General features: G+C 47.1%; 1 protein-coding gene across 7 annotated transcripts in view; it reads right to left on the bottom strand.

The window, feature by feature from the left end:
* CHD9 (chromodomain helicase DNA binding protein 9) overlaps positions 1 to 26,163 on the bottom strand; it is a 1,905,864-nt gene that overhangs the window by 1,191,935 nt on the left and 687,766 nt on the right. For all 7 annotated transcript variants that reach the window (XM_085637757.1, XM_085637759.1, XM_085637761.1 and 4 more), the window contains one exon: positions 683 to 859. In XM_085637757.1, coding sequence (XP_085493883.1) covers positions 683 to 859 — 177 coding nt within the window. The remainder of the gene's footprint in view (positions 1 to 682; positions 860 to 26,163) is intronic.

Raw genomic sequence — 26,163 nt, 5'->3', positions numbered from 1 at the left:
AATAGGCCCAAGGGTCCTGAAGCTAGAGAGCTGGGATAAGCTTACACTGCTCAGGAACCATTAAGAGGAGCATAACATATGATCTTTAGAATGTGGTCAACTGTAAATCTATCTCATAGCAGCCACAGCTAAACACAAAGACAAGAACATACACCTTTCGGTAAACCGAGGTGCTTAGTTATTTGGAGAAAGCTTTACAGAGAGAAAGATAGTTGAATTAAGAAAATAATTTCTGCTGCCACAAACCACAAGTAACCACCCAGTCTACTGAAGATGAATTAACAGACCTTTTATTGGCTGAGCTAATGCTTTGCTGACAAAGCAAAACAAAATCAAAGGGAGTACCTCCAGTCAGCTCTCATAGGTCAAGTGCACTAGGGAAAAACAATGGGTCAGCCACAAAGACAAAAGACAGGATAGCATAGCTTTCTGCACTTCACAAGCTGTTTTGTCCATAAAGCTGAAAAAAGACCTGTTTAGATAGGTTTGTTACTTTAAAATGATTTGTTTCTACCGCCATTAAATACTGTTCTTCAATATATAATAATCACTGAAAAAAAGTGACCAAATATTCTGAGAGAACTTAAATCCACCGTAATCATACAGCAAAAATATAGGATGCCAAATAGTTAAAATATTCTTACGTTTTGCAAAAGTAACATTTATTGATCGTTTTACCCACCAGATTCATGAGCTTCAGTCCTTCCAGCAGTTTGCAATTTTTATTCTTCAATCTGTGTGCTTCATCAATGATAACACAGCGCCACTCTATGGCATTGAGTTCTTGACAGCCACCAAGAATCATTTCAAAAGTAGTTATAATGGCATGGAATTTGTAAGCTCCACGAATAACACGCCCCTGGGGATGTGTGAACAAATATAACAATTTGTCAAGATATGACAGAGCATCACATTTCTCATAGCTGTTATGTTTGCTCTAATATCCGTTGATGTTCATAATTATTGCAAACAAGTAGTAAAATCTTCCTAGCCAGATAATTAGTACCAAATTTACTGTGTTTCAAATTTGACAAGCAAATCTTTCAAAAAAATGTGCAAATCAAGATATTTTACAGATTACTTCATTTCAATACATCAAGTTGATAAAATTCAGTGCTATCCCTCTTACAGGAAACTTATAGAGGTACACATTTATCCATATTCATATAGGAACCATAGCTTCATGATTGAGTGTTACTAACGACAACAGCATTAAGTTAATACAAATATCATCGAGCGAGGGGCACTTGAAGAAATGGTCTACCTATTTAAGTGTTTATTTAGATTAGTTATGTTATAATTGTTGAACAGCATTAAATCAGTTCCATAAACCAAATATTGTTTTGCATACCAGTACATAACACGAGGATCTAGGCTTTAATGGTAAATGTACCAATTAACCAATACCACATCGTAATTAACCAAAACATTCAAAACACCATTCACATATTTCTTCCGGTTTCATATGAAATATATTAAACTTTCCAGGGTATCCCCTTTACTAACGCTGCTATCTAAAAATCAATTTGTGCTGCCCCACACCCTTTAATTTGTTATAGATCAGCTTTGTGGCCGATATCACTGTTTTTTTTAACACAAGGAATGTCATGTGTATATCACATATGCACATTGTCCCTATAATCAGACTACTACTTTCCAATAAACCTTCCAGAAATCTGAAGTCGTACGAAATTCAACTGACACATGCTTATAGTCCTTCATATCCTTCATGAACTACCCACAAATATCAGAATCTATTTGCCGTAGTTGCGCAGCATAGGAAAGAGACTGCAAGCCATTGGTTCCCTTTTTCGCCCAAAAACGTGCACGCGTTCCATTGCCTACAATGGCGACGCGTGCACGTTTGGCGATTTCCTTGCGGGAGCGAGCAGCTGGCCCCATATGTTATCAATGATCGCGCCTTGCTGCTCGCTCCCCCAAGGGAATCACGTAGGCCCCCTTCCTCTCTCCCCTCCCCCTGCTGCCGCATGAGCCGCGCGCACTTGTGCTTCTTTTTTTAAGCTTACTTTGCTCCTAAGCATAAAGGTAGCGAGTTCAGTAAGGGTGGGTCGAACATGGAATGGAGTCTAACTCGAAGCGAACAGAATGTTTTTGGAAGACTTAATTACAGCAGCTGAACATTATGCAACCAGTGTCAAAAGGCAGCTCAAATATCGGTGGAAGGTCACTGCCTCTTCGGTAAGTCTCTGCCTGTACGCTGTCCATGACGACCTTCCCATTCTTATCGCACCTTTATAAAACTCCCTTTGAAAGCTGGGTTGATAAATACACCCCACAGGAACAGTCGTCCGTCTGGCTGCCAGCATACGTTCGTCTGTCTGGACTGGCACACCTCAAATCACGGTCCATATGTTTTTCCGTCTTTTTCTTGAAATTCAAAGCTCTAACCACATGCGTCAGCGACCTGTGCTGGGACATTTTCTTGAGTGGGGAGGCGAAATACCAAATAATACCTTAAACAAAACCAGAAATCACAGCAGGTTAAAGACCGTGAGCTGTGGGGTGCTCCTAGAACCCCAAGGTGCCAGCTCTTTTGGGTATGAAGGGTTTGTGGGTCACACTCGGAGCTCTTCGTGTGCTGAAACGCGTTTTCTATTTCGCCACAAGTTTGCGGTTTGAAGTATTATCTCATTGATACCCACGCGGTCGTGAATGTACAGTAAAAAGCGCCTCAAAAATGAAACAGTTACATTATTCATTCATTAGGTCGTGCCCACAGCTAATCATCGACTAATCATAACTCTCAATGGATATAGGTGAACACTGACAATCCGGACACCTTTCTGTGAATTAAACATCTCCCCTCTGCTCAAGTGCGCAGTGGGCACTGCCCCCTGGTGGCAGTCACTGCCTGAGGCCGAGACGTAGCTCGGTTGGATGTCCCTTTCAGGTTTTGGAGGTGACTGGTGCGTTCTGTTACTCACAGTGCAAGTACCAAACACCGGACAGTGAAATCTCTGATAACCTCACGGACATAGAAAGGACTTAGCCATCCATGCCCGAATGCCAAGCTTTGCAGGTGGCTCCATTCACACTTATAGTGGTACAGCACGTTCGTCGCCCCTCACCCATTCTCCCCCACCCCTCCTTTCCAAGAGTGAGACACATCTCCTATGTTCCAGGGAATCTTCCCGCCTTTACTTCTCCGGGTCGCCTGTGTTTGGAATCACAGACACACCTATGTAAACAGCCGCACACATGTGCTTCTTTCAAAGGCAGGCTGGCTTTTTACAGGCGCGGTTCACACGATTGACTTTGGACACATATGGCCAGGCGTGGGAATTCGGAAAACATGTTTGTTTCCCGAAAACAAGGAGTCCACCAACACTTTGGTTTCGACTAGAGATGTAAATAATTTTGAAACACTTCACGAAATGTGACAAGCGCACCAATGTTATCAGGTGCGCTTCTCAAGAACGCACTTAAAACATGCAAACAAAATACTCACAGTGACACTATATTCACAGCGATAGACTGATTAAAAAGACGTGATTGCAGGCGATACTTAATCTGAACACTCACACAACCGTGAGGCTCGTTGTTTCTCTTTGTCCTAGAAACAAGTCTCGTCAGAAACAGCCTTAAACACTTAGCTTGCATTTTATCAGCCCTCAGAAGTTACATTAACGGGAGAGAAAAAATAAATTAAATGTATAACGTTTATGTTTTATGACATCGGTGCACCCATAGGAGCATTTTTATATTGTTAAAATGTCATAATTTAGAACAACTAATTTATATTTGTTTTGAAATGTAATACCCTTTATAAATATCTTAATGGACGTCAAATCCCTGCTTTGACCACTAATACAAATAAATCTGATCTAACACTAGGTGTTTGCCAAGTTTTTCTCCTTTAGAGTGTACTGTACAGAGTTTGAACGTGTGTCTGGAATTGACTAAAATGTTGCTTTTAAATTGCAGGGCTTTAAAGTGCCAGGACAGGAGGCACAGTCTACGAACCTGGAGGGGTGACATTAAAAAGTGCATGTCTTCCTGGCATAAGGAATGCCCATTTTAATAAGTCATTAATTCAAAGTTTTTAAAAAAAATTGTTGCTGCGGCTGCTTATCTCGTTTAATTTCTTCCCAGTTTGTGTCAGCCATGCAGAAGCCTCGCACTTACCCTTCCTTCCTCGCTCGGATCCGGCTGTGGGACAGGATATTATCATAATAGGCAGAGGAGTCAGCGGGGTCAAAGGCGGACAGTAGCACAATGGCACACACTGTCAAGAAAAGCATCTTGATGGTGTAGCCTCCCCCGTGCCCTTGGCTAGTCACAAAGGCGAACTGGCAGGAGACGTGCGGAGCCCCTCGGTTATATCCCAGCTACGGGGCTGTGGGAGGGCCGCAAGGAACAACCTGAGACCGGCACCACCCTCCAAGGAGCGGCAGCACAACCACCACCTGCCTGAGTCAGTGTGAGGGATGCTGCTGGTGGGGAGACACCAGCCTGCCCGGGACAGCTGCAAAGCCTGACGCTGGTGCGTTAAGACAGAGACCCCCTCTTCATCTCAGTAGATGACACCGCAATACGGCAAGCCCCCCTGACATCTCTGTATATGACATCCCAAGTCAGAGTCCCCCTCACATCTCAGTATATGACACCCCAAGACGGAAAGCCCAGCCCTCGGATCTCAGTATATGACACCCCAAGACCGCGAGCCCCCCTCAGCTCTCAGTATGCGACACCCCAAAACTGCGAGCCTCCCTTTTTCTCAATATAGGACATCTCAAGACGGCGAGCCTGCTACGTTCCTCTTTTGTCCTACTTGGGACACCGTTCTAGTTTGCCCCTGTGTGTCCCTGCGCGGACGCCTTACCTGTGAGGTCATCAGCTGTCCAACTGTTCGACTGACAGTTGACAGCTGATCGCCGACACTGCAAGTCGTCATTCGCTCCTCCCTTCTGGAGCAATGTGTTGGTTCATGTTAATTAAAGGAACTTTCAGCTTCATCTAAGCATGAGCGTATTCTTAACAACTTGGCGACGAGTGCCAACACGGAACCCACGTTCGCCGTACAGAGAAAGTAAATTCTACACTTTCCTGACAAGAGACTTGCACATTCTTCAGTCGGATTTCCTGATACGTGAATTTTGACAGGACATCACCCAGCATTTGAGGCACTTGCGTTCAATGTCATTGGACTTCGTTTTTCTTCTTCGTGCCCTGCGGAGTGTTAACATATATCTTCAAAGAACTTCCGCTCCTCCTGAGGTGAATATTTGCTAATTTAACGTTTTCCTGCTAAAGCAAAAACAGAAATTTTTGTGGCGATATCTAACGTAAAGATTTAACAATTCAGCAGTGGCTGATGGTGAGAAAAACCTCCGTTTCTTTTACTGACATTCAACGGTTTTTCCAACCGCTTCAACTGTCACCTGAACTGTCATCCGTCAACTGTCAACATCACCAGACTCGCCTCTCAGCTGCTTCGCACGTCATCACGCTCCTACGTGATACGTGCCGCCATCTTGGAAATCCTTCTTCCAGTGTTTAGCGGTCTAGTGTTCCCTGCTGACGATCTCCACGACGCATCACGCTGCAATCTTCCTTCCTCCTGTCAATTTCAACGCGCGCACTGGATTAAGCAAACTAACTTCCATTGAGCAGCGCGCTCTCAATGGGAGACTACACGGTGTACCAGGACTTTCCTTTGGGACTTCACCACCAGTAAGAGTTTCACATAAAAAGAAAATAATTTTTTTTTTGACTTTGATACTGGCATCTTGTGGGTAGTTTTAACCCTTCTCTCTCCCAATGGGTTGGCAGATAATGTGAATCTCCACGCTATTAAGCATTTTGTTTTCCTTTTCTAATACCATGAGAATCACCCTTACTATTTCATAACGTGTACTTTCCTCACTTCACTATTGTACTTTGGATAACCTATTTAACATAACTCCTTACCATGGCATCTGGATACGTGTGGAATCTCGCACCACCCGAGACATTTTTAAGAGCAGGGGATGAACCAGTTCTCAAATGGGAAGAGTGGAGAGATTACTTTTTAAACTACATCTCCACATTAGAAGAAGATGACGAAGTTAAGCCTGAAAGGAAGTATAAGTTACTAATGCATTCATTGGGGGCTGGTGGCATAAAAGTTTATAATGCAATAAACAAAAGGATTAGGGCCGAAAATGAAGGCGACGTTTTCGTAAATGCCATTGACGACCTCAACACGTACTATAAACCCAGAGTATGCGTCGGTGTGGACAGATACAAATTTTTCCACAGAAAACAAGGTGAAAATGAATCTATTGACGATTATGTGTCTGTATTGAAAAACCTTGCATTAAATTGTCGATTCGGAGACCTGCATGATGAACTTATACGTGATCAGATAGTAATGCAAGGATCTAACTTCAACATACAAGACAATCTGTGGGCTAAGGGAGAGTATCCTCTACAAAACATAATTGATATAGCCAGAAAGGCAGAACTTACAGGGCGTTGCGCCAAGGCAGTTCTGGCAGAGACGAAAGAGAAAAATAAAGGTGATGTCGTGGGGAAGGTGGTTGATAAAAGGAACTATAACAAAACCAATGTACAACAAAAAAACTATAGAAAAGTGTACAAGAAAAATGATACCAAAACTGAATTTCATTGTTATCGATGTTTGAGCCCATCTCACTTGGCCAATGATCCCAAATGTCCAGCCAAAGAAATTAAATGCACACATTGCGGGGTTAAAGGGCATTATGTGAAGGCTTGCAACAAGAGAAAACCGCAAAAAATCAAAATGATTGAGTACAGTGGGAACTCAAGTGATAGTGAAGATGAGTATGATGACGTTAACATGTATGTACTAGGCATTGAAGAAGAAAAGGGCGAGTACGTAGATGTAATAAACACCACAGGGAGAATAACCAGAACAAGAAAACCCATATGTCACATGACTATTGGAGGAATAAATATTGACATTGTGGCAGATTCCGGATCTCCATACACCATAGTTAACAAGCAAGTATGGAAGGATAAGTTTGAATCTAAACTAGGAAATGACCTAGAGAAACCAGATATAAAAATAAGGTCATTTACTGGAGAGCCAATTGAAGTATGTGGTTACAAGAGACTCAATTTCAAATATAAAAGTCGCGACTCCGACAGTAAACTGTATGTCTCTGAAGTTGGTCCATCTGTATTGGGGTGGATGGATCAGGGAAGTTTGGGAATCATCCTTGATCCGAGTAGAGAGGATCCCGTTCTAAGCCTTTTTGATGACGAGAATTACGCAGACTCCTTGCTAAAAAAATACCCCAAGGTATTTAGTGGGACTGTTGGAGAGCTCAAGGGGTATCAACATAAAATACAACTTAAACCTATGAACACTCCCGTGATACACAAATCAAGAAATATCCCTTTTGCCATCAGAGAGGAGGTTGAATCTCAATTGGACCAACTCCTGAACGAAGGAATTATTGAAAGAATCGATGCCTCTGAGTGGGTCGCACCATTGGTTATTGCCAAACGAGCCAACGGAAAATTGAGGCTTTCCGTCGATTTGAGAGACCTCAATCAAAACATCATTGTAGAACAGTACCCACTTCCAAAAATAAACGAAATGTTAGCTGCGACCAAAGGTATAAAATGGTTTTCAACAGTGGACTTGAAGTCTGCATACCACCAAGTGCCACTACATCGTGACAGCAGGTCGTTGACGACTTTCATTACTCCACATGGCTGTTTCAGGTTCACCCGAGTACCTTTTGGTTTGGCTTCAGCGGCAGCTATGTTTCAGAGACTTATGAACCATGTCTTCAAAGGAATTAAAGGAATTTTACTATTTCAGGATGATATCCTGATTATGGGGAAGACCAAGGAAGAACACGATGCAAGAGTGGAGCAAGTCCTCGAAATCCTGGAAAGTAAAGGTCTCACCGCAGAACATTCCAAGTGCAAATTTGCATGTAAATCTGTAAATTACCTGGGCCATAAGATAACAGGCGAAGGTGTTAGCCCAAAAATGGAATTGTTACAGGCCATTAAGGATTCCCCTATTCCGTCCAACAAGGAAGAAGTAAGATCATTCTTAGGGCTGGTGGAGTTTTACTCCAAATTCATCAAAAACTTTGCATTGAAAACTTACGATCTTAGACAACTACTCAAAACTAAGAACGGGTTTGAATGGAGCAAGGACTGTGAAACCGCTTTTCAAAACCTCAAGAACGACATGTGCACGGCTTTACCATTGCAAGGATACGATTCCACCTTGCAAAACTATTTGACAACTGATGCCAGTAACAAAGGCATTGGTGCTGTCCTTACCCAAAAAGACTCCAAGGGCAATGAGAATACTGTGGCTTTCGCTTCGCGATCACTAACTCCAGCGGAGGAAAAGTATTCCGTGATTGAACGTGAAGCACTCGCGTGTGTATGGGCATTGGAGCATTTCCGGCAGTATATCTGGGGAAGGATGGTCCATCTCTGCACTGACCACAAGCCACTAGTCAAAGTGCTGACAACCAAGGGATTATACACTGCATCCTCAAGGTTGGCGAGAATGTCTGTACGCTTGTTTGACTTCGTATACATGGTGCATTACATACCAGGTGTGAAGAATGTCGTGGCTGACTATCTCAGCAGAATGCCTTTAAAGAACAGGCAGCAGACTGATGTGGAAAATGAAGAAATGTGCATTGCCAAAATTTTTGATGAGGACAGCAGGTTAGAAAAAGAAGAATGGTTCGCCGAACAGAGGAAAGATGACACCATCGTTCAAGTGATGGAAAAAATTAATAAGGGGTGGCCAGCAAAAAATAGGCTACAAGAAAAATTGAAACATTTTTGGGAAGTCAAGAGCGAATTGTGCCAGGAGGATGGATTTTTGATCAGAAACGGAAGATTCGTACCACCAGAGTCATTACGTACCAAAATTCTCAACATATGCCATGAAGGGCATCTGGGTATTGCCAAGACTAAGAGCAGAGTGAAAAATATGTACTGGTGGCCAGGCGTGAGCAAAGACGTTGAAAGGGTGATCAGAGAATGCAAGTTATGCATGGATGCAGACAAATCACAAGTCCCCTTTAGACCACCATTACAACCCATTGCGTCACCCACTATGCCATGGGAAAGAATCGGCATAGATGTGATGGGACCCATCACGGAAACGCAGGAACAATGGTATGTGATAGTAATTAAGGATCACTTCAGCAAATGGCCGGAAGTAAAAATAACCAGTAAGCCAGATGCGCACAACCTTGTTAAATTTATGGACGAGACATTTACAAGGGAAGGTCTGCCCAAGCAGATTATTAGTGACAATGGAGCACAATTCATGTCTCACATTTTTCAAAATTATATACATAAACACAATATAAAACATAAAACCACATCTGTATATCACCCCGCTGCCAATGGGGCAGTCGAAAGATTTAATAGAGTGTTGAAAGGGACCATCAAACTGGCAGCGAACAATAACCTCGACTGGAAACAAGAAGTGTTGAAAACTGTGTGGGCTTACCGCATTACACCAAGTGACACCACGGGTCATAGCCCATTTGAACTTATGCGCGGCAGAACGCCACTAACAAAGGACAACGTGGGGTGGATAAATGCTGCCAAAAGAGTGGAGTGGTCAGCAAGAGCAATCCAAGAGAGACTTAGGCAAGCCCAGCACAAAACAAAAGTTTACTATGACAAAAAACACGGATGCAAGGAAGTAGAAATCAAAGTGGGAGATCTTGTCAAGGTGAGAAGGAGTGGTCACGTGGGGAAAACGCAGAATAGATATACCCCACCCTTGACAGTACGGAACATTTATAGCAACTCAGCACGTTTGAGCTACGGAAGAGTGTGGCATTTCTCAGCACTGTCAGCGTACAAGTATCCAGCAAACCCCGAAGCCGAGTCCAAGGAGGATCCCGTTCCGGAAAGCTACAGGGATAATCAAGGTACTGCCGCCAAAGACAACAAAACATCCATGGACTTTTCGGACTACGAGTCTGACTATGAGTTCCCTGCTACACCCGTGACTGGGGGAAGTAGCGACACAAGAACCACCATGGATCCATCAATAACGATAAACGACACTCAGGCCATTAAGGAAAACCGGCGCAAGTTGCCACCCACACCGCTTGAAGGAGATTTACCACTAGTCCGCAGAACACGTGCGGGAAGGTTGTTGGGGGCACCCATGAAGCTCAAGGACTTAGTTTGTGAATGATACTCACCTCTTTTAGACCTGTCAACCTTTCCATAGTTTCCAGACTTTTACGTTGATCTCAAAGGGGGAAGATGTGTTACGTTCCTCTTTTGTCCTACTTGGGACACAGTTCTAGTTTGCCCCTGTGTGTCCCTGCGCGGACGCCTTACCTGTGAGGTCATCAGCTGTCCAACTGTTCGACTGACAGTTGACAGCTGATCGCCGACACTGCAAGTCGTCATTCGCTCCTCCCTTCTGGAGCAATGTGTTGGTTCATGTTAATTAAAGGAACTTTCAGCTTCATCTAAGCGTGAGCGTATTTTTAACAGAGCCCCCCTTACATCTCAATATTTGACATCCGTTTTTTTAAACTAGTAAAACGACTGTGCATCACTTGGCACCATTTTATGTGATCAGATTTCCGTTAAAACTCTTTGAAGTAGTTATCTCAAAGTGTGTTTTTATGAGCAGCACTTTAAAAGCATTGAAAGGCAGTTATTTCAACATTCGAATAGTGTGGTATCTGCTGTCAGAAAGGACGCTCTGGTCCTCAGATAAAGCTTCGGAACATCCCACTGAAGGGCAATGTGTACGTGCAGTTGGCACAAGGGTTCCCAAGCCTCTGTGAGGCAGGAACACACCAGGAGTGAACAGGCTCGGTGGCTGGGAGAGTTCCATTAAGTGGATCTCTTCTCCCCTCCTCCCTCCATCACCCCACAGAGTGCTTAGGATAGGCCACTGCAGCCACCAGTCACATAATACACTCGGATCCAATTGGCTGCTGTCTGGGTTGCTTGTAAATCATTAATTATAATGATGTCACTTTCAATGAATGACTTTTGCTGAAATGATTAGAAAAAATAGTACGGGACAGGAATTATGTGCGTCCTGTTCTTGACCGACAAAACCACCAATCGAGAGTGGCACCGCCCCACGTGAGGGCTGCTGTTCAATTTTATGGCTCACACCAGTCATCACAAAGGGCATATATAAAAGTGTACATTCCCAATATGTAAAGTTACACCAGGGAAAGCTGCAAATTGGAGTTGCAGATTTGCTAAGTTTCACTCAGCAAAAACATAATGGAAGGGTGTGTACATGATGTCAAGCATAGGTTTTGTACTGGAAGGGTATCTTTCTAGTACAACATACTATAATCAGACATGGTTTAAGACTTTTCTAACTTTGTATGTGTTCCATATAGAGCAGCATACCTGCAAAGTGGGAAATGTATTTAGAAAATACATCTTTTCTCAGTTAATGCATGCTTCAAGGAGGCGTTAATTTTTTACACAAAGACCAATGTACCATTTTTAGTAGCTAGAACTTTGCTTCAAACCACATTTAGAGCCCTATTCTAAAAAGAGAAAATTAGAGGCGAAGAGCTATAGCCCTCCATCTGAGGGAGATGACAATTTGAGTGAGATGACAATTTGGGCGTTATATGTGAGAAAAACAAGGAAAAGCCCAAACTTTTAATTACACCGGCTAAAGGTGTGATGTATATATTATATAAAGTGGGGCTAAGCGAGGACCCTTGAGGGATGCCGCAAGGGGAAAATAAAGCTTGAGAGGCAAATTCATCCAACCAGAAAAGATTGTTCTCTGTCCAATAGGAATGATTTTAGTAGATCCCAGGCCCAACCAACGACATTGATTTATGTCAGACATTCAAACAGCAATCCATAATTTACAGTATGAAACATCACTCTCTAGTTCTCTGAAAAACTACTGATTTGTCACTATTTCTCTAGGGGGACTACCAGATCAAATGGACAGGGTGGAGTGAACACAACCCTTTGACACTAGTGCTAAAATATCAGAGTCAGGGATTTTCCTCACCTACTCATGGCTTGCAACATTTGACCCCTACGGACCAAGGCAGACACATAAGGTGGTTGAAATTAACTCAGAGGAACTTTCTGGGACTCTTTTCAGCCAATTCAGCCTAGAATTTATTTTTGTCTTAATCCAGATCTCGGTCCCGAGAACATTCTTATTGCTTTTTCAGCACTTTGCACCAGGGTTAAGTCTCACCTTGCTGCTCCCAGTCCTGGCCCTCCAGCCTTTGCTAGACTTCTGTGGTTTAACAAAGCATGCTCAAAAGTCCAAAGCGCACAGAAAACAGCTCCTAAGCACCGCCTGAGAGTCAGGTCTGAGATACATAGTGCTAGATAAAATTAGAAAATTGAGTTGAAGTAGAGGAAGGACTCCCTTAAGGTCGACATTTGGGATCAGTTACTCTGTGCTAGCGTTTCTAAAGACCATGCAGCATCCTGGAGAGGTGTAAATCACCCCTTCCTGAGTGAGGATACCATGCCCAGTTTGGCCACCACTATCTCAGAACCTAACTGGTTCGCCCATTTCTCTCAAATCTACTCTTTCAGTGACAGAAATAAAGTCAATGACCCTTAACTCTGGTTTGAAGGCAGTTAGTTCCCCCTGCCTCTCCTTTTTTATCATGGAGTTTTTTTAATACCATTAGATGCATGTCCGGCAAGAAGGCTCATGGGCCAGATTGTGTGCCTGCCGATCTCTTCATGAGTGACGTTACCATCTCAGAGCCCTTGTTGACAAACCTCTTAAATGCCAGAGCTTCCATTGGCCCTTCAAGTTCTTGGTCACAAGCCATCATTGTGCCAGTATTAAAAAATGCAGACCGGGAGGACGCAGAACGTTACAGGCCAATTTCCCTTATTGACCCCACACTCAAGGTTTTGGGGCAGGCAATTTTAATAAGGTTGTCAAACTGGGCCAAGGAGAAGAACGTTATCATTGAATCAGTACAGATTTAGGCCCGGCCAGGGTACCACTGAACAATGTTTAAATTTACACCACCCGATACAAAAGTATACTACAGCCAAAAAGGGATCCCTCTTTCAGCGATTTATGGACCTCTCGTCCGCCTGTGATTGGGTATATTGATCAAAGTTGTGGTCCTTGCTTTTGTCTTTAGGGGTAGAGCAGGCCCTGGTCTCTTCCTTGCCAGACATCCATATGTCCGTCCCTGTCAGATTCAGGAAGGATGGCACCTGCACAAAAATATTCCCTATCGCCAGAGGGGTGAGACAGGGATGTATTTTGGCCCCCTTACTTAACATATATCAATGGCCTTAAAGCAGCATTGCTGGAAGTACAAGAGACCGCCCCCTCCCCCCGCCGACCCTTGGGCAGGTTCTCTGGCATTACCAGTCCTTTTATATGCCAACAATGGCATCCTTAAGTCAAGGACGCCACTGGGCCTTTAGCGACTTCTAAATTCGTATGTTTACTTTATGGAGGGCTTGGACTTTTCAGTCGACACCTTAAAATCCTTTGCGATGGCTGGGGGCCCTAAGTCGACCAAAAGAAATGAAGTCATTACTGCAGTAAAGCTAAGATCATGCAAGTTCACTCTTCACTATCTGGGTATCCTGTTCCATGATAGGCCCTCCCGGGGCGCTGCCATCTAGTCGAAAAGGCTTACTTTAGCCAGATTGTGTGTTGCGGCTCTGGTTTTCAGTCTTAGGGGGGGCAGGAAACCTGTAAAAGCACTGCTCGGGATAAGGCTAAGTGCCTCTGCTACCTGTTACGGCAGTTCTATCTGGGAGTTACGCGATTGCGGTCTCCTTCAGCAAGAGGAAGCTATGTTTTTTAGGCAATTGCTGGGGGTGTCCCAAAGCTCACCCACATTTGCAATACATGAGGAAATTGGCCTCAGGTACATTTTGGACATTATTAAACTTAGGACTATATTACTCTGGATGACGATATGGTACAAGAGTGAGCCAACTCTTAGGCTAAATATCCCGGATTGTCTTTCTTTAGCCAACGCTAGCAGTCCTCAAGCCTTTTTTAGCCAACTTTATCCATCTTGGGCACACCACCGACAAAACCCTCTGCTGTAAACAGCAGAGGGATTTCACTCATTTTTTTTTTAGCCGCGGTAGGTAGGGAAGAGCTTTCGCAATTTCCAGAGGTATTTTTTTTTTCTCCATGTAATGACGATTGTGTGCATGTCGTGCTGACATTACATTGAAAGTGAAACAAATTAGCCGATCATTTCAGTTTCACTGCTTCGGTGCACAAGTGACGTATCATACGCTGAACAAGTAAGTGATTGTTTATATCGGGAGACCAAAGGGAGCACTAGGTGGTAGGAAATTTGTGCCGACGTGGCAATTCCAGGCAGAAATGTAAAGAACATTTTATTTATTTTTGCTAAATTTGAGGTTTGCAGATGAATCTGGGTAGAAAAACAGAGGATCCATGCAAGCCACACCTCCCTGAACACCCCCGGGGGTCTACTTTTCAGAAATGTCTGGGTTTGGTAGGTTTCCCTAGAAGGCCGCCTAGCCTGGGATCAAAAACCTTACAAAACCAGGTCATTTTATGATCGATAATTTTGATGTCTCTACAATACATTTTGGGCTTTTACCGGTCGCGGGTACTTGGCCCACCTACACAAGTGAGGAAGCATTTTAATAGTGAGACCTGGGAGAACTCTGGATCGTAGAAAATTTGTGTCTGCCCGGTGATCTCACAACTTCCCCACTCAAATGTGAGGAAAGGAAAATGCTACTTACCCAGTATGCATCTGTTCTTGGCATGTAGAGCTGTAGACTCACATGCTGTGAATAGCCTGCCATCTAGTGTTGGGTCCGGATGTTTTCACTTTGTTTTTTGTTCAAAGAAGTCTTTTCCCGTCACGCGGTATGCAGCGACTCCTTTCGGTGATAGTGCGCATGGGCATCGACTCCATTGTTAGATTGTTTGCCGCAGAGGGTGATAATGGAGTTAGTAAGAGAAGTAAGATGTCCATGTATATATGTATCTAAGTAGGATGTAACTGCAACTGTTATAGGTACCTGGTTAGGCAGGTGGGCGCATGTGACTCTACAGCTCTACATACCAAGAACAGATACATACTGAGTAAGTATAATTTTCCGTTTGAGGCATGTGAGCTGTAGATCACAGACTAAAAGGCAGTTATCTCCCAGAGCGGTGGCTAACCTGTAGCTGTTGCAGTGGTCTGAAATAGTGGACGTAAAACTGCTTGGCCCACACTAGCTTGTTGTCTCGCTAACACATTTACACAATAGTGTTTTGTGAATGTGTGAGGTGTAGACCATGTTGCTGCTTTACATATATCATCTGCGAGTACATTTCCTAAGAATGCCATAGAGGCCCCTAGTTTGCGTGTGTGGAGTGCGCTCTAGAGGGAATTGCTTTTGCATAGCATATTTGAATGCACTTGACTATCCACCTTGCAATGCCTGATTTTGATATAGGATTGTCTTTATGTGGTGAAGCAACAGCGACGAATAGTTTTGCTGAAAGGTTTTGTCCTTTCTATATAGTAAAGAATAGCTCTTTTCACATCTAAAGTGTGTAAAGCACATTCTGCCACAGAATCTGGCTGAATGAAGAGCACAGGCAACTCAACAGATTGGTTGCTATGAAAGGCAGAAGTGACTTTTGGTAGAAAGATCGGGTTGGTTGGCAGAACAACTTTTTTTCGGTGTATTTGTAAGAATGGTTTTTCTGTGGTTAGTGCCTGAAGCTCATCCACCCTCCTCAGATATGTGATAGCTATGAGGAAAGCTACTTTCCAAGTAACAAATTGTATTTCACATTTATGCAATGGTTCAAAGGGTGGACCCATTAGCCTGGTGAGGACAATGTTGAGATTCCACACTGGAGCAGGTGGAAGTCTTGGAGGAATGATTCTTTTAAGTCCCTCCATAAATGCTTTGATCACAGTCACTCTAAAAAGAGACAGATGTCTGTTCTGTAGGTATGCAGCTATTGCAGCAAGAGGTAAGCGTAAGGAAGAGCACGCTAAATTGGAACGCTGCAGGTGTAGTAAAAAGCAAATTATGTTTTTAACTGAAGCGTCCAGTGGATCTATTTGATTGTTATTGCAGTATATCACAAATCGCTTCCACTTTGCTGCTCAGCATGCTCTTGTGGTAGGACGTCAAGCCTCTTTGATAATATTTATACAGTCTGGCGGTAGATTAAGGTAGGCAAACTCCAAGATTTCAGGTGCCAGAGCGCAAGGTTGAAATGGCTGGTATCTGGAGGTCTTATTTCTCCACGGCTCTGAGTGAGCATATTGGGAGTGAGGTGTAGTTTTTGGTGAGGAACTACTGAGAGCTCCAACAGGGTTGTGAACCAGGGTTGTAGAGCCCATGTGGGCGCAACTTGTATTAATGTCAGGAACGTCTGTCTGAGCTTCCGAACCACTCATGGAATGAGTGGGAGAGGCGGAAAAGCGTAGGCAAATATCCCTGACCAATTCATCAATAGTGTATTGCCCTTGGACAATGGGTGTGGATGCCTGAATGCAAAGTTTGGGCTTGTGGCGAACAGATCTATGTCTGGAAAGCCCCACATTTGAAAGAATGGGAAGAGAACTTGAGGGCGGAGTTCCCATTTGTGGATCTGTTGTCTTTTACAACTGAGCAGATCTGCATTCTGATTTATTCCTAGAAGGTGTTCTGCCAGGGGAAACATTCTGTGATGTATGGCCCATCTCCAGATGTTCTGTGCTAGTTGTGACACCTGGAGAGTGTCCCCACTTGTTTTTGTATGTAGTGCATTGCTTGCATGTTTGTACGGATCAGGAAAGCTTTGCCTACTAGATGAACTTGAAACGCTTTGAGCACTTGAAAAATTGCTAGTAGCTCTAGATGGTTTATGTGGAGCTGCTTTTGCTGCAAGCTCCACATGCCCTGAATTGCTTGTGTCTAGAGATGAACTCCCCATCCAGTGAGCGATGAGTCTGCTGATAGCAGTATCTGTGGAACCGGGTCGATGAATGGCTGCCCTTTTGAAAGGTTTTGTGTATTCCACCACTGCAGAGCGCGATGGGTGTGGCCGTCCACCAATACTAGATCTGATAACAGACCCTGAGCCTGGTTCCACTGACGTGCTAAGCACTCTTGAAGGGGACAAATGTGAAGTGTTGCGTAAGGGACTATTAGTATGCAAGACGCCATCATCCCTAGTAACTGCATCAACACTCGAGCTGGCAACAAGTGATGAGGCTGTAACTGGCAGAGCAGAGTCTGCATGTTGTGGATTCTGGCCGGATTGGGGTATGCCTAAGCCTTTTGTGTATTTATTGTGGCTCCCAGATACACCTGTGTATTGGATGGCTATAGATGAGACTTGCACAGGTTTACTATGAATGCAAGATTGTGGAGCAACTGCACTGTTTTGCGAGTGTGATGGAGACACCTTTTTTGCAAGTTGGCTTTTATGAGTCAGTCGTCCAGATATGGGAAGATGTGAATGTGTGGTCTTCGACAGTGATCTGCGACTACTGCTAAACACTTAGTGAAAACTCTGGGTGCGGCTGTTACTCCAAACGGGAACACCATGAACTGATAATGCTGTCCTGCTACTACGAACATGAGGTATTTGCAATGAGCAGGATGCATTGGGATATGGAAAAAGGCTTCCTTTAAGTCCAGAGTGCACAGAAAGTTGTTTTGTTAAAGGAGCGGAAGAACTTGTTGCACAGTGACCATGTGAAAGTGGTTCAATTGAATGTATAGGTTTAGTTCTCTACAGTCTAGTTTAGACCTGAGAGAGCCGTCCTTCTTGGGAATTAAGAAGTACAGAAAGTATACTTCGGTCCCTTGATGTTTTAATGGGAGTAGCTCCATTGTTCCTTTCTCTAACAGAGAGAGAACTCCTTTTTTTTTTTTTGAAGGGTAAGATGTTCCTGTGACATTGCATATGATCTTGAAGAATGTTTGGGGGAGTGTCTAAGTTCCGGGCAGTAACCATATTGCATAATTTGTAAAACCCATTTGTCTGAGGGGATGTTGTTCCAGACAGACAGAAATTGAAAGAGACGTCCCCCAGTAGGAGTGGAATGATCGGGGGTAGCAGAATGAAGTCACTGTTTGCTAGCGGGGGAAGTGCGTGTGGGCCCAGGCGTCGTCGGCGTACGTAACATCAGCGAGGTCACATAAGACCCGCCCCGGCGCACCCACGTCCGTTTTCTTCGGAGAACTTTTCCGCACCACAATGCGGAACCACCAGATAAAAAACTGTGGGAGCATGGGAACAGTGTGCGAAGAGCAGAACAATTGGAAAGACACGGTGACTAACACCACCAGGGTAGTGCCAACACTGCAGACCCCAAGGGCAGGGAAAGAAGAACAAGCAGAAACCTGTGCAGCTACCCTGCCTGCACATAGACAACCTCCCATCCCTGTGACCCGAAGTGAAGAACAGGCATAAAAGTCATGGCACACGTAGGAAGCCCACTCCCCTCATCCAGAGCAAGGAAGGGGACCAGTCCCAAGATGGACAGGGACAACAAACCACCAACCTAGAGGGCAACCACCCACAAGGACAAGGGCAAGATATGGCCAGAGGACCCTCAAACCAGAGGACAGCAATGGAAGGAAGGGAGGGGAGGGAGTACAAGGATAGAAGCAATCCCCCCCCAAACCTGTAGTAGCCAGAGCAGCAAGGCACCAGCGCACTGAAACCACATCCTCCAAAGAACCAAGGGAGGAATGAACCGCCCCCAAACGGAGCCACCCATCAAGAACAAGGCAGGCACTCACAGGAGACACAGCCCCCACCGGGAGGCGAGTACCGAAGACCAACCCAAGGGTCCTCGCAGAATAGGGGAGGAAGGGCGGGCCGTGAAGGAGTCTGAGGGGATGTTGTTCCAGACAGACAGAAATTGAAAGAGACGTCCCCCAGTAGGAGTGGAATGATCGGGGGTAGCAGAATGAAGTCACTGTTTGCTAGCGGGGGAAGTGCGTGTGGAGTTGCCTCTGCCTCTTGTCTTACCATTGTTACCTCTAAAACCTACTCTATAATATTCTCATGATGAGGGTGATTGGTTGTTGCCCTTTTAAGAGGAGGGATTTTCTGTGGAAACAGTCTTGGAACCACCCCTGTAAAAGGAGCAACGAAAGGAACCTCTACTAGCAGGTAATTGTAAATCCCCAATGGACTTTGCGACCTCAGTGTCCTGTTTCATTTTCTAGAGTCAGGTGTCAACTGCTAGACCAAATAGGTGTTCTTTGTCAAAAGGTTGATTAAGAATGGAGGCCTGTACCTCAGGTTTAAAACCTGATATTCTTAACCATGCATGTCTGTGTAGCAACGCGCTTGTGTTTACTGCCCATGCTGCTGTGTCTGCTGCATCTAATGCACATTTGATGGAGGTATTGGTAATGAGTTTTCCTTCCTCTATGAGATAATTAGCCTTAAATTTATACTCATCAGGTATATATTGGATATGTGTTTCCAAATCATCGTAATGAACTCTATCATACCTGGCCAGCGAAGCCTGAGCATTGGCAATGCACCAGTGATTAGCTGCCTGAGAAGCTACCCTTTTACCAGAGGCAACAATCTACTTGGACTCTATCAGGAGGAGGGTCCCCACCTGTTTGTGAATTTGCTCTTTTACGAGCATTAGAGACCACCAAAGAGTCTAAGGGCAGCTGACCCTGGATGTAAGCAGGGTTAGTAGGTGCTTGTTTATATTGTCTCTCAACCCTGGGTGTGATTATTCTTGCTTGACAGGGTCTTTAAAAACCTCATCCGCATGCCTAAGCATACCCTTTAGCATTGGTAAAGAGTGTGTTGTTTTTTAAGTGGAGCTTAAGGTCTCAAATAAGAAGTCCTCCTCTTAAGTCTCTATGTAATTCCACCCCATAATTGTGAGCAGCCCTATTAAGAAGCTCAATATAACCTATATTGTCATCAGGAGGTGATGGTCTAGATAGATACAAATCAGGGACAGTGTCTGTATGTGGATCAGTATTATAATCCTTCCTTGGGTCAACATCTTGTGGCCTATTATCCCCATTCCCATCCCCCTTCCCCTCATCCTGTGGGTCAGGAGACAGTAGTGGGGGTAATGCGTAGGTGAAGGAGGTGAAATATAAGGTGTTGATGGGTTTGTACCCATATTCCTTTTCTTAGAGGTATATGATGCTCATCCTGATGTGCCATTTTCCTTTTTTCAGGTAATTTGGCATGAATATGCCCAGTATCTGGGTTGATAACCAATTCTTTTTGTTTCGGATCCGGAGGTGGAACATCGGACTGAGACTCTTGTTGGGGTCTTTTCCTCTTTAGTTTTAGGCGTCGAAAGTTTCGGCTCCGAACTCTTCGGCATCGAAGATTTAGGCTTGGACAAAATTAGACGATGGACATCTTTGGTTTTCGGCGCAGAGGATTTCAGTTAGGTGCCGCTGGGGGGCTGACTCAATCCGGAGCCGGGAGGCTTTTCTTTGTGTTTCGGCACTGGGCCCGCGGGCGAGATGCTCGAAACCTTTTCTCGTGCCGACCTTGGCTTGCAGTCAGAGAAGTAAGAGTTACTTACCTTCGGTAACGATGTATCTGGTAGAGACGATTCTAGCCGCAGATTCCTTCACGGAGAATTAACCCCAGGCGCGAGACTGGATCCGTAAACTTTTTGCCACAGCATCCCTGCGTGCCGGGGGCGGGGTGACATCACGCGACTCCGCCCAGGCGTCGTCGGCGTACGTAACATCAGCGAGGTCACATAAGACCCGCCCCGGCGCACCCACGTCCGTTTTCTTCGGAGAACTTTTCCGCACCACAATGCGGAACCACCAGATAAAAAACTGTGGGAGCATGGGAACAGTGTGCGAAGAGCAGAACAATTGGAAAGACACGGTGACTAACACCACCAGGGTAGTGCCAACACTGCAGACCCCAAGGGCAGGGAAAGAAGAACAAGCAGAAACCTGTGCAGCTACCCTGCCTGCACATAGACAACCTCCCATCCCTGTGACCCGAAGTGAAGAACAGGCATAAAAGTCATGGCACACGTAGGAAGCCCACTCCCCTCATCCAGAGCAAGGAAGGGGACCAGTCCCAAGATGGACAGGGACAACAAACCACCAACCTAGAGGGCAACCACCCACAAGGACAAGGGCAAGATATGGCCAGAGGACCCTCAAACCAGAGGACAGCAATGGAAGGAGGGGAGGGAGTACAAGGATAGAAGCAATCCCCCCCCCAAACCTGTAGTAGCCAGAGCAGCAAGGCACCAGCGCACTGAAACCACATCCTCCAAAGAACCAAGGGAGGAATGAACCGCCCCCAAACGGAGCCACCCATCAAGAACAAGGAAGGCACTCACAGGAGACACAGCCCCCCACCGGGAGGCGAGTACCGAAGACCAACCCAAGGGTCCTCGCAGAATAGGGGAGGAAGGGCGGGCCGTGAAGGAATCTGCAGCTAGAATCTTCTCTACCAGATACATCGTTACCGAAGGTAAGTAACTCGTACATCTGATAGGGACTGCTAGCCGCAGATTCCTTCACATAGAATAGATACCCTAGCAATACCACCTGGGAAGCAGGGACTGCGAAAGGACCCCACCAGCCAATGCAGAACAGAGGGCCCCACAGGGGACACGATCTGTGGACCAGGTAGAACCTCGTCCCTGCAAGGCCAAGGGAACCCCCACAAGCAGAACCCCACCGACCCCAAGGGTTGCAGGAGGGAAAGAAGGAAGAAGAGGCTTGTACACTCAAAGTAGAGGAACCAAGGGCAAGGGCTGAGAGGCCGAAGCACCTCACTCCCCCACAAGACAGCATAGCTTCCGTCGAATGCCAAGCCAGGAAGACGGAAGAAGAAGAAGGAGGATAAGAAGCCTAGAGAGCCCAAGGAAACTAGGGAGAAAAAGGCGAGCCCACTCCAGATGAAGAGCAGCCTTTTAGCCAGAACAGTGCCGGCAGTCAAGGCCAGAAGCAAGAAGAACAGCCCGAGGCCCCAGGAAGACCAAGTAAGCAACGCCTGGCAAGGGACATCCAAGACCGCAGAACGGAAGCAGGAAGAAGAGGAGAGGCCCGGGCCACCACAACGAGTGGCCACGCACACGGTCTCAGGAAGCAAAAGCAACCTACGTAAACACCAAGGAGAACAGGTACCCGAAGGCGACCAGAACCCTCCAGCAGAGCACAAGCCATATGACAGCTACCATAATCCCACATGGGGCACGTGAAGTCCCAATATATGGGAACCCTCTTTGGAAGAAATTCCGCAGCAGAGGAAGAAACAGAAGAACCACGAGGAAAAAAGCATCCTGCTACAGGCTTGACAGCAACCCAAGCAAAGCAGAAGGCCCAATCTCAGGGCCAAGACTGCGCAACAACTCCTGCAGAACTCACACACAACAACAAGGGGCCGTCCAGCAGCCAACAATGCCAAAGTCCCAAGGAAGGACGAAAACGGCCAGAAAAACATACTCCATAACCGACTGCCTAAGAAGGCCGAAAAGCAACCTTAACTCAGAAGTCACTGAGGAGGGGATGGAGGAGGAGGACGGAGCCCTGCCAAGAGCCTCTGGATGGCGGAGTCAGCCGGGGCATGAAACAACAGACTGCAATCAGATGGGAGATCAATGAGCCTTTCCCGAATATTTTCGGGAAAGACGCCGTCCCGAAGCCAAGCATGGCGACTGAGGAAGCCATGGCCCGGGCCAGCGCCTCAGAGACGTCAAGAGCGGAGAATAAACGCCGCAAGCTCCCGGCCATCCAATGCATGGTGCCGCAAATCCACCTGAGCAGACTCCTGGGACGCTGCAGACCCCAGAGACTCAGCCGAGTCCCACAAACAGGAGGAGGCCCTAGCCAGCACACACAAGGTGTTATGGGCCCGCAGGGCAGCGCTGGTCAAGGTGAAAATGTTGCGTCTCCAAGTGTCCAGCCAGCGGGCCTCTCTGGACGGCGGAGCCAACAGGGGCGGCAGGGAGGGAAAAACAGTCCGCAGAAGGGGACTGGCGGCTGAGGGGGGAATGGACAGGCACGCCGGGTCACGCGGCATCGGAAGGTGCTGATGCAAAAGATGCGGAGGCACTGGGTCCCCGGAGGCAGGACGCCTCCAAGCCTCTTCAAAGGGAAGCAAGATTTCGCTCCCACCAGAGCCCTGGTGCAGGAACTCCAACAGATAGTCCGCCGGAAAGTGAGCCACCGGGTCACCCATGCGTAGGATGCCCACAGCCGTGGACACCGCATGAGCGAAGGCCGCACCCGCATCCGTAGGGCCCCACGGTGGAGAAAGCAACTCCTCTGTGGGCGACGGCTGCAAACTAAGGTGGCCGTCCCCGAGGACAAGCAGGGTGTGCAAGGGCCAGACCTGGAAGTCAGGAGGAGGCGAAGAATGAGGGACCTGCCGCTCTTCCGACGAACACCCCTGCCTCAGGAAGGGTGGGGAGCCACCCTTCGACGCCGGTGAAAAGGACACCACACGGCGACCATTCTCCTGGAAGGACGACACCAATATGCAGCCTGCCTCCGGAGAAGGAGCGTCCGACGATGAATCCGCGCTACGAAACCTGCGCGGAGTCGTGGAGTCTGCCGCTTGAGACAGGACACCGGCGCCATCCGGCATTGCCAGGCAAGGGACCTCCAAGTCACCCCACACCGGAGCGCGGACCGGAATAGAGCTGGAGCCGCTGGCCCGACCCCCGCTGAGGCAACCACCTGCGTGGGAGAACAGGATGGGCCCGGGGAGGGGCCAGAAGCCCTCCGCCGGCCACGGCCCAGAAGGAGGCGAAGGTCACCCGGCAACCCCTGTGTCGGCGCCAGGGACAATACAACCTCCGACTCGCCCTCCAACGAGGAAGCCACCTGTGAGGAGGTACGAGGGGGCCCGGAGAGGGACGAGGGGTCTGCCCTCCACCTGGAGCGGAACGAGGAGGGGCCACTGACCCCTGTGGCTCCGCACGGTCTAGCTGCTGCCGGCACCATAGCGGCGTCACCTCGGCCTCAGACAGGACAACCCTGCCAAGGGACCGAGGGGTTCGGGGATGCGACCCTAGCCCCGGCGATCTCCCCGTGACACCACAGGGCCGCCCACGGGGCTTTGCGGCGAGGCAGAGACGCTGTGGCCTGAAGGAGGTGCCCCAGAGGAGCCGCACCCCAACAGCACCACATCCTCCAAGCCTGGATCCGACCCAGTCAGCGCCGGAGCCACCGGCGACGCCGCGGAGGGCCCTGCGCGAAGCGAGGGATCTGCCGACGCCCCAGGAGGGGAAGGAGGAGGAGACGCCAGCGAGGCCTGCAAAGCCGCTGCGTAAGTCTCCATCTGGACTCTCGATGCCCCAACACCAGGAAACGGTGGATAGAACGACACGCGGGCCGCATCACCCGCGGAGAGGCCACGCCCCCGGTAGGCCGAGAACCAGCCCCCGGAGACGAACTGCGACACTTTCCCACCAGGGAGCGACGCTCACGTGACATCGGAGAAAGGAGAGGACAACTACCACGGCCGGACCTGAAGCCGTCCGCTGAAGCAGACCGAGGGGAGGACGTCGACCTGGAGAGAGACGCCGAGAGAAGTTTCATTTGGCTTCAACTTTTGGCACGCCGCACAATCTGAGGTGCCGTGATCCTCCCCCCAAACACCACATGCAAATGAGGAGAGGGTCCGTCGCCAACATAAGACGCCCACAAAAAGTGCAAGTTTTAAAGCCCGAAGGCATTCGCACACTGTTCCACCAAAAAAGAATGGAAGAAAGGGGGCCTTAAACAGACCCGCAGCAAGGAACGGATCCGCGTTGCACGCGGAAAAGGAAAAAACTGACATGGGCGACATCACACGACGCCTGGGTGGAGAAGCGTGATGTCGCCCCCGACGCGCAGGGATGCTGTGGCATAAAGTTTCCAGATCCAGTCTCACGCCTGGGGATAATCTCCGTGAAGGAATCTGCGGCTAGTAGTCTCTATCAGATAGGACCTGAGCCTTTTTCGTTGTTGGTGCAAGGGGGTTTCTGTACTCACGGTACGCTGACCCGGTGTAACTTACTCCTCGTCTTCCATGTCAGAGTCTGCCTTGGACACGGAGACATGTTCCTCTTCCTTGGCTCCTTTAGGGTGTGTTTCTTCTCAGTCGAAATCTTCGCCGAAGATGTCCGGTACGGAGCTACCTTGGTGTTGCATCTCGTGACGTCGAGCCCGACAGTCACAAAGGGTCTTCTTTGATCGAAACGATTGCCACGTGTTGCAGTCTCTCATCCTGTTCCTAGGGCAAACAGATTGCACACTTCGTGCAGTACGGTGCGCGGAAACTTGGTGCGACACCTGGGACAGAGCTTGAATGGAGTCCGTTCCATCAACTGCTAGCGAGCCATGCACGGTTAGGCCCAACAGCCCTCCACGAGTTTTCCGATCGAAGATTCTTGGTTCGAGACGATATGCGGAGAATGGGAACGTGATCGAGAAACATTACCGTCGAGGGTGGTGGATTGTGCGTTGAAGGGAACCCGAGAAACTGTGCCGAAACGGAGCGCAGCAATTCACATCCGAACCCGATGACGGGGAAAAAAAACAATCGAACAATGGAGTCGATGCCCTGCCCATGCGCACGATCACTGAAAAAAGAAGTCATCTGAGTCGTGACTGGAAAAAACTTCTTCAAACAAAAACAAATTGCAAACATCCGGACCCAACACCAGATGTCAGGCTATGCACAGCATGTGATCTACAGCTCACATGCCTTGAACATGAGATTTGTTTTAGGTAAATTTGAGGTTGCAAGGGGTTCTGGGTAAGAAAAAATTGGGGAATCCACGCAAGCCACGCCTCCCTGGACTCCCCAGGGTGTCAAGTTTTCAGAAATATTAGGGTTTGGTAGGTTTCCTTAGATGGCCACAGATTCCAGAACATTCCAACACAGAAACCCATGGAAATGTATTTTTTTTAACAAAGTTTGAAGTTTGCAAAGGATTCTGGGTAACAGAACCTGCTGAGAGACAAGTCACGCCATCCTTGATTCCCCTGGGTGTCTTTTTTTAAACAAAATCACAGGTTTACTAGGTTTCCCTAGGTGCCAGTTGAGCTAGGGCCCAAAATCCACATTGAAAAGAAAAAAGAAAGGGGGCCATTTTCAGAGGAAAAATGATGTGTTCATGTTGCATTTTGGGCCACTTCCTGTAGCAGGCACTAGGGCTACGCACACAAGTGAGGTACCATTTTTACCAGGAGACTTAG

This window comes from Triturus cristatus, chromosome 12, assembly GCF_964204655.1.
Source record: "Triturus cristatus chromosome 12, aTriCri1.1, whole genome shotgun sequence".
NCBI lineage: Eukaryota > Metazoa > Chordata > Amphibia > Caudata > Salamandridae > Triturus > Triturus cristatus.
Note: the sequence above shows the minus strand (reverse complement) of the source record. Positions and strands in the feature narration are given on the sequence as shown.